The sequence below is a fragment of the Gossypium raimondii genome, chromosome 3 (assembly GCF_025698545.1).
Source record: "Gossypium raimondii isolate GPD5lz chromosome 3, ASM2569854v1, whole genome shotgun sequence".
In the NCBI taxonomy this organism is placed as follows: domain Eukaryota; kingdom Viridiplantae; phylum Streptophyta; class Magnoliopsida; order Malvales; family Malvaceae; genus Gossypium; species Gossypium raimondii.
The window spans coordinates 21882610-21897765 of NC_068567.1; the positions used below are offsets into that span (position 1 = coordinate 21882610).

At 37.2% G+C, this 15156-nt stretch overlaps 1 protein-coding gene across 1 annotated transcript; it reads right to left on the reverse strand.

The window, feature by feature from the left end:
• Positions 1–1709: 1709 nt before the first annotated feature.
• LOC128039923 (uncharacterized) lies at positions 1710–2915 on the reverse strand. Its single transcript, XM_052628858.1, has 3 exons — positions 2614–2915; positions 2063–2295; positions 1710–1978 (listed from the first exon to the last, which is right to left on the reverse strand). The coding sequence occupies exons 1-3, from the start codon at positions 2913–2915 to the stop codon at positions 1710–1712; spliced, it is 804 nt and encodes a 267-aa protein (XP_052484818.1).
• Between the last annotated feature and the right edge of the window lie 12241 nt (positions 2916–15156).

Here is a 15156-nt window from a genome sequence, read left to right on the forward strand (position 1 = left end):
TATATCGTGGCATGCTCATATACAGTCATACATAACATTAAACATACAGTCATTTTATAACATAGGGGCATAATAGTCATTTTATAACATAAGGGCATAACAGTCATTTTATAACATAAGGGCATAACCGTCATTTTATAACAGTTTGGGGGTCTAGGCCTACTTACCAACCCACAGTTGTCTCGGGTGACCCATGCAACCTTAACAGTTAAATAGTGAAGTTGGGCCCAAGGCCCATAATGCGGGCCCACACACTCGTGTGGCCCACATAGCCCAGAATTGGTCTTGGTCATGACATTACAAAATTTGGCCCAATTTTCTCCACATGCTTGTGTTGTTTACCCGTGTGGGGTTTATAAGCCCGTTGGGCCCATATAGCCCATTTCGGCCTATCGTGGCCCAAAATGCCCTAAGACCATGAAATCACTCATGATGCCCACAACAGTCTAATGCCAACGTTTTATACGTTTGGTTTACCACACGAGCAAGGGCACGCTCGTGTAGCATCAATTGCCATAATTTTCGCCTTTTGCCAGTTTACGTTTTGGGTAGGATTTACACACCTTGTTTCTATTCGTCACGAACAATCACTTAAACACTCACCAACCTACATTTGGTCAATCAAACACCACCATCAGTCCTACTTTACAGTTAAAAAGAAACTCAAAATCTACAGTCTATTCATATAATAGAGTAGCGTTACCTTCGATCGAACCACAGTGATCTCTACGAATCTAGTCTTCAGCAATTGATTAGGAATTCCTTGAATCCTTCCTTAACTTTCATACAATTGCTATCAGTTATTACTAAAGGCAGACGAAGAAAGAAATATTGATTCGACACTAACACAACCCTCGATTTAAGGCGAAAAGAAAATAGTAAAGTCAATCAGTGGAAGAAGAGGAAAAGTTTTGACAGTGGTTAGAATTGGTAATCGGCAGCACAACACAAGAGGGAGAGAATAGGAGAATAATTTTAGGGGAGAAGAGGAAAGAAATCGAAGGAGACAAAAACAATATTCAGCCAACACAATGAATGGGGAGAAGAGGTTTCGGCAAACGCAATGAATGGAGAGAAGTAATATTTGAAAAACTCAATAAATAGGGAGAAGTAATATTCGGGAAAGGGAACAACTCAACAAAGCAGAACCAAAAAAATGAGAAGCCCCCTCTAACCGAATTCTTGAGTGCCACAGAGTCCACTTTCGGCACTACATTCCCTCTCCCCTCATCCCTTGATTTTTTCCTAAAATCCCTCCTCAAATCTCTCCACCTGATCACACTTCCCCTCAACCACTCAATTTGAATTCTCCTCAACCACTTCACTATCAGAATTTTAGTCCAACACAAACTCACACATGGCACAAGCAGCAAAATAACACCCTTTGTTTGTACAGGTATTCGAACTCAAGACCCCCAGCACACTGACTCTCCACTTAACCACTAGACCAGCAATCCCATTTTGATATAAATCCACAAAATTTAAAATATAAGCTTATTAAACTCAATTAAGGCTTTATTTAATTAAAACAACAAAATTCTACCCAAGTTAAGGCTTGAACTTGGGACCTCTTAGACACTTCCCAGAACACTTAACCACTAAAGCAGACATGTATTTATGTTACAAACATGCAAAAATAAATACTTGGATTTTTGCGGCGTTACAACTCTACCCCCTAAAAGAAAATTTTGGCCTCAAAATTTACCTGGTCAAAAAAGATAAGGGTATTGCTGTCGTATCACCTCTTCGGGTTCCCACATGGCCTCTTCTGAACTGTGATTGTGCCAAAGCACCTTAACGAGTGGGATAGACTTCTTCCTCAAAATTTTCACATTACGATCTAAAATCTGAACTGGTTCCTCCTCAAAATTCAGGTCCGGTATAACCTCAATCTCCTCAGTCGAAACCACATGTGTGGGATCAGAGCGATAATGCCTTAGCATAGAGACGTGGAACACATCATGAATCTGATCTAACTCTGGAGGTAACTCAAGTTGTTAGGCAACCGATCCCACACGTTTCAGTATGCGATAAGGCCCAATAAACCTAGGGCTCAACTTGCCCTTCCGTCCAAATCTTAATACCTTCTTCCATGGCGAGACCTTAAGAAAGACGAAGTCCCCCACAGAATACTCAATCTCCTTGCGCTTCAAATCCGCATACGACTTCTGTCTGTCAGATGCCGCCTTCAGTCGATCTCGAATTACTCTAACTTTATCATCGGTATCAGAAACCAATTCAGGGCCTAAAACACGTCGTTCGCCCAACTCAGTCCAACACGAAGGAGTACGACACCTACGGCCATATAATGCCTAGTAAGGTGCCATCTGTATGCTAGACTAGTAGCTATTGTTATAAGCAAACTCTGCCAAAGGTAAATAGTCTTCCCAAGAGCATTAAAAATCAATTACATAACACCTTAACATATCCTCTAGTATTTGAATCACCCTTTCCGATTGACCATCTGTCTGGGGGTGAAACGCAGTACTAAAGTCCAATCTTGTACCCAAAGCCTCGTGTAACTTCTTCTAGAATGAAGACGTGAAGCGAGGATCTCAATCTAATATTATAGAAACTAGCACCCCATGAAGTCTCACTATCTCAGCCACATACAGTTTAGCCAACTTCTGCAAAGAGTAATTAGTACGAACTGGTATGAAATGGGCTGACTTGGTCAACCGATCCACTACAACCCATACCACATCCTTCTTAGTAAGTGTTAGGGGTAGCCCACTAACGAAGTCCATAGTTACTCTCTCCCACTTCCAAAGTGGAATTTTAACTGGTTGTAACAACCCTGAAGGTAACTGATGTTCAGCCTTCACTTGCTGGAAAGTTAAATACTTACTTACAAAATCAGCAACTTCACGCTTAAGACCAGGCCACCAATATAACTCACGAAGGTCTCGGTACATTTTATTTCGGCTGGGATGCATAGCATAAGGACTACTATGCGTCTCTCACAGTATAGACTGCCTCAAATCATTATCCCTTGGTACACAGACTCTCCCACGGAAGCACAGTACCCCTACGCTATTCAGTCTAAAATCTGAGGTATCCCCACTCCCAACCTGCCGAAAATGAAATCCCAACAACTCATCCCCTTTCTGTTTACCCCTAATCTATTGTATCCACGTCGGTTTAACTTGTAGTTCGGCCAACAGACTACCATCATCAAATAAACTGAGGTGAGCAAGCATCGCCCTCAGATCAGTTATAGCCCTACGGCTTAGTGCATCAGCCACCACATTGGCCTTTCCAGGATGGTATTCAATCAAACAATCATAATCCTTAAGCAGCTCAATCTATCGATGTTGCCTAAGATTTAGCTCCTTCTGAGTGAGGAGGTACTTGAGGCTCTTGTGATCAGTGTAGATGATACACTTCTCACCATACAGATAATGCCTTCATATTTTTAGTGCGAATACTACCGCTGCCAACTCCAAGACATGCGTTGGAGAATTTGCCTCATGAATTTTAAGCTGACGAGACGCATAAGCCACTACTTTACCCTATTGCATCAACACACATCTCAAGCCGACATGTGATGCATCGCTGTAGATAGTGAATTCATTCCCAGACTTTGGTTGTATTAAGACAGGGGCCTCTGTCAGAACCTTTTTAAGTTTCTCAAAACTCCCTTGCTGCTTACCAGTCCAGACAAATAGTACCCCTTTACGCAACAGTTTAGTTAGAGGTGCAGTAATTAACGAAAACCCCTCAACAAAACGTCTATAATACCATGTCAGACCTAGAAACTTCGAATCTCAAATACCGTCTTAGGCGACTTCCAATCCAAAACAGCTTCAATTTTCTGAGGATCAACTCTAATCCCTTCAGAAGATACCACATGGCCCAGAAACGTTACCTCTCGTAGCCAAAATTCACACTTGCAGAACTTGGCGTATAATTGTTTCTCCTTCAGAATCTATAGAACAACTTGAAGATATGCATCATGTTCATCCTCAAATCTCGAATACACCAAGATATCATCTATAAAAACCACTACGAACTGATCCAAATAAGGTTGGAACATTTGGTTCATCAAATTTATAAAAGCCGCTGGTGCATTCGTTAGTCGAAACGGCATCACAAGGAACTCATAATGACCATAACGAGTCCTAAACGCTGTCTTGTGAACATCAGCCTCTTTGACTCTCAGTTAATGATACCTCGATCAGAGATCAATATTAGAGAAGACCGAAGCTCCTCGAAACTAATCGAATAGATCATCAATCCACACCAGGAGGTACTTGTTCTTAATAGTCAATTTATTCAGTTACCGGTAGTCGATACACATACGCATGGATCCATCCTTCATTTTCACAAATAAAATCAGTGCTCCCCATAGAGACACACTAGGGCGAATGAACCCTCGATCCAGTAACTCTTGAATCTAAGCCTTAAGCTCTACTAGCTCCTTCAGTGCCATTCTATAGGGAGCGATAGACACTGGAGCTGTACCCGGTAGGGCTCAATCCCAAATTCAACTTCACAGTTTAGAGGTAGTTTAGGTAGTTCATCCAGAAAAACATTCGAAAAATTCTTGACTATTCTGATATCTTTAACAGACAGAGCCTTAGAATCAATACCATTGATGTAGGCTATATACGCCTCACAACCCTTACGAACCAAATTCTAAGCCTTTAGAGCAAAAATCACATTTGATAGATAATTCTGACGCTCCCCTATTAGCACCACCTTATCCCCCTCCACAGTTTTCAGTACCACCCGTTTAGAAGTACAGTCCAAATTCACTTGATGCTTAACCAGCCAGTCCATGCCCAGTATTAAGTCGAATTCTCCAAAAAGAAGTTTCATTAAGTCCACCAAAAAGATGGTTCCTTGAACCTCCAACGGTACATCTCTGAACAATTTTTTCACCTTAACTGAATGCCCTAAAGGACTCAACACAGTAATTTCACTCGCAGTGGTTTCAACCATTATACCCAAAGTCTCAGACACCGAGCATGCTATATATGAATGCGTAGACCCAACATCAATCAGTGCAATATAAGGTACATTATAAATAAAAAAATACCAGTAATAACATCTGGGGCATCTCCATCCTCTCGACGACGTACAGCATAAACTAGAGCTGGTTGTCTCGCCTCAGTATGACCAGAACCTCTGCCCAATACTCTACGACCACGGCCCATACCATTTCCACTTCTGGCCAGACCACGGCCTCTCTGTGGCTGCTGAACACCTCTCGGTGGTTAAACAGTACCCCGACCTGTAGCTTGCATCTGCTCAGGCCTTCGTGGACAGTCTCTGATACGGTGCTCTAATGATCTGCACCTCAAACATGCCACAATCCTTTTCCAGCACTCTCCTTGATGGCGTCTACCACAATCAACACATGTATGCGGTCCAGTAGCAGTAATAGGGGCCCTAACCCTGACCGGCCCATCCACTCTGGCCTTTTTCTTCAGCCTCTGAACGAAACTCGAGGGCTCCAAATCCCTTTTATTCCTACATTTTTCTCTATTCAGATGCTCAGTACACTTCACCTCCTCAGCGATATTCGCCTTGTCCACTAGTGTGGCAAAATCTCACTCCCTCGGTGGAGCTATCAAAACTCTCAAACTATCCCTGAGACCGTCCTCGAACCGAACACACTACTCATAATCAGTTGCCACCATCCCATGTGCATAGCGGCTTAATCGTAAAAATTCAGCTTCATACTCAGCCACTAATTTATCCCCTGAGTCAGATTTAGAAACTCCCTCCTCCAGGCATCTACATAACTAGCACCCACATACTTCCCTTGGAAAGCAGTTTTAAAGAATTCCCATGTCAATCGGTCAGCCTGAGTACCCTCTTTAGCTGTAAGCCACCACTGGTAAGCTTCATCTCGTAACAATGACACAGCTCCTTCTAATTTTTGTTCGAGGGTACAGTCGAGGTGATCCATAATCCTCTCTGTGGCTTCAATCTAATATTCAGCCACGTTAGGGGAAACTCTAGCAATACCCCTAAAAATCTCAGCTCCGTTAGACTAGAGTCACTCTGTAACCGACCCACGTCCTACGGTACCAATATTAGGCTAAACGACCCTCTCCAAAATTCGCAGCTGTTCAATATTGGGCCCAACATCCTACGGTACATATCTTGGGACAGTGCCTCATCCCCAACTGTTCGATCGGGAGACCCAGTCTCAGTCACCAGTGAGGCTATTTTCTTACTAGTCTCCAAATTAGGTATATGGTCAGACGACGATGACTCAGTTCGAGCACCTCTACGGCCTCTACCACGACCTCTTGTACCCTGTCCACAAGTACCTCTTGTGCTCATTATTGAATTGTGTTTTATCTGAATTAACAGTTTTATGCAGATCAGTTTACAGTTTCAGTTATTTATTAGCAAAGTTTTATGCTAATCTTTATCAGTAACTCAGAGTTCGTTTTTGTATATCGCCCTCTTACTACAGTTTTCAGTTCACACTAACTAGAATGTCTCAGTATGGTATAGTCTTCTACCTACAGTAGTCTCGGTATTTCTATTTCTAGCGTTTTCAGTTTAAAACAAACAACAATTCCAGAAGACTTACAAGATCGGCGTCGGAGCCTCGGTGTGCCACACATTAAGTATAAATATTTCAAAGTACTTCCAAATCATTTAGAACAGTTCTTTTTGAAAATTCCAAGTTTTAGAAAATAATACCCAAAAATCACAACCGAGATTTGAACTTGGCTCTGATACCACTAAAAGTAACACCCTAAACTCTTCCTAAACGTTATGGCTGAATCTGGCGATATCATATTGAAATGTTTTTCGAAAACATAGTTTCTATGAAAAAACCCGCTCTATATTAATTCTCGTTTATTGCAACTTAAGTTGTCTTTAGCACTTTGTTGCTCTTATTTGTTGTTACTATATTCAAAACATTGTTTTGATGCGAAAGCCTTTATTTTATGGTACGAAAAAGTGGTGTTTTGAAAAAAAAATCATCTTTTGAAAATTCATGTCCTACTTCTATCAGATATGAATTAAAATAGGTAAAATCCCCAAATTAAAAGTTTAAAAGAAAATTTTAAAAGCCTTTATTACAAAACAAATACCCAAAATATATTTCTTATAAAAAATGTAAAAGCAGGTGCGGTTATGTGGTTACCTCCGAGTCCCTCGCAACACCGATCCCTAAGACTGGGAATTACCTGTAAGATAAACAGAGGGGTGAGTTTACGAAAACTTAGTGTGTAACCCCATAAAAGCAAATAGCCAAAGCATTTACAGTCTAGGCTTAAGCCCAATTTAATAACAGCTCAGTTCAATTGGGCCTTAGCCCATTACAGTGAAAGTAACAGTTCAGACATGTAATCAGAAATCCTACCCATCCAGTCTCTACACTCCACTTCGTCCAGCCCAACACTCCATGTGGGGACAAAATCACTCACCCATCCCTACACTCAAAAATTTAGCACCGGTTGCAACATTAAACAGTATTTGCAGCAAAGCTGCCAGTACTGTACACTTCCTCCAATCATAATAATTTCATTCCCATGCAACATATCATACATGTATGCAACATATATATATCGTAGCATGCTCATATACAGTCATACATAACATTAAGCATAAATTCATTTTCTAACATAGGGGCATGATAGTCATTTTATAACATAGGGGCATAATAGTCATTTTATAACATAGGGGCATAACAGTCATTTTATAACATAGGGGCATAACCATCATTTTATAACAGTTTGGGGGTCAAGGCCTACTTATCGACCCATTAATAGGCCCACAGTTGTCTCAGGCGACTCGTGCAACGTTAACAGTCAAATAGTGAAGTTAGGCCCAAGGCCCATAATGCGGGCCCATGTGGGCCCACATACCCGTGTAGCCCACATAGCCCAGAATTGGTCTTGGTCATGACATTACACAATTTGGCTCAATTTTCTCCACATGCTCGTCTGGTTTACCCGTGTGGAATTCACAAGCCCGTTGGGCCCACACAGCCCATTTCGACCCATCGTGGTCTAAAACTGCCTAAGACCACGAAATCGCTCATGGTGACCGCAACAGTCTAATGCTCACATTTTATACATTCGGGTTACCACACGAGCGTGTGTTATTGCCATAATTTTTAGCTTTTGTTGGTTTACGTTTTGGGCAGGATTTACATACCTTGTTTCTATTCATCACAAGCAGTCGCTTAAGCACTCACCAACCTACATTTGGTCAATCAAACACCACCATCAGTCCTACTTTACAGTTAACAAGAAACTCAAAATCTACAGTCCATTCATAGAATAGAGTAGCGTTACATTCGATCTAACCACAATGATCTCCACGAATCTAGTCTTCAGTGATTGATTAGGAATTCCTTGAATCCTTTCTTAACTGCCATACAATTGCTATCAGTTATTACTAAAGGCAGAAGAAGAAAGAAATATTGGTTCACACAAAGAAAGAAAAATAAATATTGATTCGCTTAAAGAACTTACCGAAAGAGAGCATGAGAATCAAATAGTGGAAGGATTCGACACTAGCACAACCCCTCACCCTCGATTTAAAGCGAAAAGGAAAGAGTAAAGTCAATCGGTGGAAGAAGAGGAAAGGTTTCGGTAGTGGTCAGAACTGGTATGTAACACCCCTTACCCGGTACCGTTTCCAGAGTCGAGCACGAGGCATTACTTAGCTTATCTTACTAATTCGAAGCATAAAAATTTGTTTTGAAAATTAATTTCACTATTTACAGCAAATCTGTCAAACCGCGCAGCAGTTACTAAATTGATTATAACTTGAGCTAAGGGACTCAAAATTTAATTCCATAAATTTTATTTGAAACTAGACTCATATATATTTCTACTATAAAATTTTTAGAATTTTTGGTTCATCCAATTAGTACAGTTTATTAGTTAAAGTCTCCCCTATTTCACCATTTAACTGTCCTGACCTCTTTCCACTAAAAATAAGTTTTCTCACTATAGGATTTTCATATTGAGTTCTTACTTGTTTCTAGAGAAAATATACTCAATAAGGAATCTATTCATATAAACTATAACTCATAAAAATTTTGTACAATTTTTAATTATTTTCTAAACTCAGAACAGGGGACTCCAAAAATAGATCTGACCCTGTCTCACTAAAATTCACATATCTCAAAATATAAAATTCCTTTTGTTAAACCATTAATTTTCCATTAATTTAAATGTATATATCATTCACCTTTTAAATCATTATATACTATCCTAGGTGATTTTTCAAATTCACGTCACTGTGCTGCCTGAGTTCTGTTTCTTAACAAAATTTTACCCCTTTCATGATTTCCATGCATAATATATCACCTAGACTCTTATAACAACAAACACCTTCATACTTAACCATTTTAATAACCATTCATCATCAAATACTTAGACACCATTCTTTAGCAAAATCATAATTACAAACATGCAAAATAACTAAATCCCTATACATGGCATAACTCAATTGTGTTTCATCATAAAATACCGAGCAGTTGTGGTTGATAGTGTGGACGATCTCCGACTTCTTTAGGATCCTTGAAGTAGCTTTGCAATACTATAAGAGAAAGAGAAATAAAAGAAGTAAAAATAAAGCTTAGTAAGTTTACTAGAAAATAAATAACAACATTAAACACAAATAATTAAACTCAAGTGTCTATATCTCTAGTTTACTTTTTAGTTAATCTCATTCTAGTTCTCTTGCTTTTTACTTAGTATACTTGTGTGCATAACTTACTCTTCTCTTGCTGCATCGTTGAATATCAATTATTACTTTAATAAATTCTTAACTCTTATAACTCACCTAAGCTTGCCATTTTTGCTTTTAACTGAACTTTCATGTATATGATTCGTTTACTAGCCCGTCGAGCCACATTGGAATAATAAGGATACTTGGGCCTCTTCTGATCATAACATGCCAAAGCCATGTCCCAGACATGGTCTTACATGGGATGTTCTCATATCAATGCCCATGCCATGTCCCAGACATGGTCTTACGGGGGACCTCTCATCTCGGTGCCAAGGCCATGTCCCAAACATGGTCTTACATGGGACCTCTCATCTTGGTGCCAATGCCATGTCCCAGACATGGTCTTACATGGGAACTCTCATCTCGGTGCCAACGCCATGTCCCAGACATGGTCTTACATGGGACCTCTCTACCCAAATGTCATGACATTTGTATCTGATACATAACTCATGTTTCAACGGGGCTTTTTAACACCGATTCTCTGTCATCTCATACTTGAGTCAACATTAAATAAATTCATAAAATAAATGCATAATTGCTGGAAAATAACAATATTAATAATAATTATTGAAATATTGTATTTATTTACCGTAAACTTACCTCAGTACCAAATATAGTCCAATTCACCAACTTAGTCTTCAACTTTATTCTTCCCTTTGTCTAACCTCGAGTTTCATTCTTCTTGATTTAAAATAGCAAATTTAACTTATTTAATACTCAACTTCATCAAAACAGCCCTTGACTCTAACTTTGTCGAAATTATGATTTCCCCTAAACTTTTACATAATTACATTTTTTCCCCAAGGCTCAGAAATTAAACTTCATCTCTTATTCTTATGTTTTATAACATGCTGAAAATTCTTCCCTTCTATGGCAACATCAAATTCCCACTCTAACATGTATTTATGAACATTAGGTATTTTACCGATTGTGGGGTTTTACTCGTTTTCGCTTAAAATCGACTAGCAAAAGTTGTTTAACATAATTTCTAGCTTCATATTCTATCATAAAACATCAAAATAAACACTTTTCACCTATGGGTATTTTTCCAAATATAAACCCTAGGTTAAATTATTGCTAGAATAAGCTAAATTAAGCTACCGGGATCTCAAAAACGTAAAGAACATTAAAAACAGGGCTTAGAATCACTTACTATGAAGATTGGAACCTTGAAAAACCCTAAATATGGCTTCCCCCTTGCTAATTTCGTTCACTATGAAGAAGATGATATTTTTGACCATCTTTTTCCCCTTTTTAATTCTTTTTATTACTGGATTACCAAATTGCCCCTAACTTAAAAATTTCCTATTTCACTTATCTCATGTCCATTTTTGTCTACCAACTTAACCAATGGTCTAATTACCATATAAGGACCTCCAATTTAAAGTTTCATAACAATTGGACACCTCTAACATGTAGAACTCAACTTTTGCACTTTTTACAATTTAGTTCTTTTGACTAAATTGAGTGCCCAAACGTCGAAATTTTCGAACGAAATTTTCACGAAATCATTTTGTGAAATCATAGACCATAAAAATATAAGAAAAATAAATTTTTCCTCATCGGATTTGCAGTCCCGAAACCACTGTTCCGATAACTTGAATTTAGGCAATTACAACTCTCCCCCCTTTTAGGATTTTCGTCCTCGAAAATCTTACCAATAAAGAGATTCGGGTATTGTTTCCTCATTGTCTCTTCCGGTTCCCATGTCGCTTCTTCAATCCCGTGCTTTTTCCATAATACTTTCACCAATTTTATCTTTTTGTTTCTAAGCTCATTGGTTTCCCGTGCTAATATCTTAATCGGTTCTTCATTATAAGTCATATTCGGCTAAATCTCCACTTCTGTCAGAGTAATAACATGTGAAGGATCTGATCGATGCCGTCGTAGCATAGATACATGAAAAACATTATGAATTATATCGATAAGCAACCGGTCTAATTCTTTCTATGATTTCATATAATCCGATAAATCTTGGACTCAAGTTACCTTTTCGACCGAACCGAAGAACTTTCTTCCAAGGAGACACCTTTAGGAATACTTTATCACCCACGTGAAATTCAATCTCTTTTCGTTTAAGATCGGCATATGACTTCTAACTATTGGAAGCTGCTTTTAGACTATCCCGAATCAGCCTTACTTTTTCTTCTGTTTCCTAGATCAAATCTGTAACACCCCAAACCCGGTCTAAACTTTATGACCGAATCTGGCGATGTCACATTGTAACACCTCTTTCCCGTATTCGACGCCGGAATAGGGTACGAGGCATTACTAGAAGACATACATTTACATACATATTAAACCGAGTTACAAATTTTCATCCGAATTAAAACTTTTAAATTATTAACGTGCTTTTATAATTTTTTAGAACATATCCTTGAAATATTATATTCACAACAAACAGGGCCTACGAGACCTGATATTTACTCATGTAATTCAAAGCTTCATTTTCATTTCATTCAATTCACAATTTATCATGTTCACAATTCAAATCAATTTCTCAATCCAATATATATATTTCAATCATCTAAGAATATAATTCAAGTTACACGAACTTACCAGGCTAAATTGCAGAAATACCAAAATTTAGGGACATTTTGGTAATTTCTATTTTCCTCGAATTTTCACCCAATCTTGATATAAATTAATATTTCATTCAATTTATTAATTTAAATAATAAAACAATTCATTTCATGCAATTTGGTCACTTTTGACATCTTTACCAATTTACCCTTAAAATATTACTTTTCTTCAATTTAGTCCTTGAACCTAAAACATGTAAATTAGCTATTTTAAAATAAAATCATAATATCTGAAGATTCACATATATTTTCCTCCTCCACCACTCCATTCCACATCCTTGATATATACATGATACCACTATTTACTTATTTACTCATAACAAGCTATTCACTTGAGTCATAGTCACTAAATTAATTATATCTTAAGATACATAACTCAAAATTGAGATCCGCAAATTTTCTATGAAACTAGACTCATATATATTTTTATCATAAAATTTTCAAAATTTTTGTTTATCCAATAATTACAGTTTATTCTTTAAAGTCATCCATGTTCTCATTGTCTTACAGTTTCGACCCTTCTTCACTAAAAATTAATTATCTCCTTGTAAAGGATTCGGATGATGTTTCCATTTGTTTCTTATGAAAATAGACTCATTAATGAATCTAAAAATATAAACTTAAGCCTATAATTATTTTTATTAAATTTTTTATGATTTTCCAAAGTCAGAACAGGGGAACCCGAATTCATTCTGACATTGTCTCACAAAATTTATTATATCTCATGTTTTACAATTTCATTACTTACATTGTTTCTTCTATGAAAAACTAGACTTAATAGATTTAATTCCATATTTTATTCATACTCTAATTTGATTTCCACAATTTATGGTGATTTTTCAAAAATAACCTACTGCTGCTGTCCAAAACTGTTTTAGTGCAAAATGTTGATTACTAGGTGTATAACTCCCTTATTCCCTTTCTCTATAATATTTCCCATCACTTTCACTTATTTCTCTTCACTAATATATCAAGAACTTAAGACCTTATATAAGAAAACTCTACTATAACATTATTTCCATACTTTTTCAATAATATCAAACTTAAAAATATATTGAAATCTTGATGTTCTTACCTTGTGCAATTGATTTCAATTTTTAACTTGATTTTCTCTCTCCTCCAGCTTCTATTTCTTGAATCTAACTTGATATTCTAGCTCCCCATTGTCTCCTTATCAATTTTCTCTCTTGGTGGCTATGGAAATTTCTTTTATTTCTAAGTGAAAATGGTGAATTTTTGGTGGAAGGACCAAATTGTAAAGAAAGGAAAACTTCTTTCTTTTCCTCTCTTCTCACGCTGGTTGCATGGAAAAGATAATAATTTTTTTATCATCTTTCCTCCCTTTTATATTAATCATTTAATAATAAAATAATACTAAAAATCTTAATAAAATATTAATTAAATAACATTTATCTATTTAATTAATTAAAAATATCACAAACATCATCATTACCTTCTAGAATTCTCTCTCTCTATTTGACCATTTTGCCCTTTATAATCTTTTCAAATTCCATCCTTGAGTCATCACTTAATTTGGTAAAATTACAATTTAGTCCCTCAAAATTCTTCACCTTTTCAATTTGGTCCTAATTCATCCATTTTCCTTAGTTTCTAGATTATTCCACTCTTAAAATATTTACACTATTGGTCCTTCAAATTTTTCGTATTTACACTTTAACCCCTCAAATTTTGAGTATTTATTCTTGGGCAACAAAACTTTTCTCACTTTTGCAATTTAATCCTTTCTTAAATTAATATGTCATAATATACTTCCCAATGTTGACATAACTCAATATTACCCTTTTTATCACTTTATTTCTTTATTTTACTATATCAAGGATATTATCTTACTTTCTTACTGTAGTAATTTTCGGGGTATTACAAAATCAACCCCGTGTATCTTCTTTTCACTGAGCTTTGTCCAATATAACGGTGTTCTACATTTTCTACCATACAAAGCTTCATACGGAGCCATTTTAATACTGGACTGATAACTGTTATTGTAAACAAATCCAATCAAAGGTAGATACTTTTCCCAATTACCTTGAAACTCTAATATACAACATCGGAGCATATCTTCTAATACCTGAATTACACGTTCAGATTGGTCATCTGTCTAAGAATGAAATGAAGTACTAAAATACAACTGAGTACCCAAAGCTTCTTGTAATTTGTCCCAAAAACGAGACGTAAATCGGGGGTCTCTATCTAATATAATAGAGACAGGCACTCCATGTAGTCTGACAATCTCAGATATGTACAATTCAGTCAATTTATCTAAAGAATAGTCTATGCATACCGGAATAAAGTGCGCGAACTTTTTCAATCGATCAACAATTACCCAAATGGCATCTTTCTTCCTCGGAGACAACAGTAACCCAAATACAAAATCCATAGTGATTCTTTCCCATTTCCATTCTGGTATAATGATTGGATGAAGTAACCCCGAAGGCACTTGATGTTCAGCTTTAACCTGTTGAAATACTAAACATTTTGATACAAACTCAGAGATATCACGTTTCATACCTGGCCACCAATACATTTTTTTTCAAGTCGTTATACATTTTATTACTCCCCGAATGTACAGACATAGTACCGCTGTGGGCTTCGTGTAGAATCTTCTGTATAAGCTCAGAATTCTTCAGTACACATACTCTGCACTGAATAATAAACAACCATCAGTCCCAGTTTGAAACTCTGAATCATTACCTGACTCACATTGTGCCCGTTTAGCCTGTAACTTCTCATCATTTTTCTGAGCTTCACATACTTATTGACGGAATATCGATTTAGCTCTCATTTCAGCTATGATTGAACCATCATCAGTCAGTGATAACCGGGCATTCATAGCTCG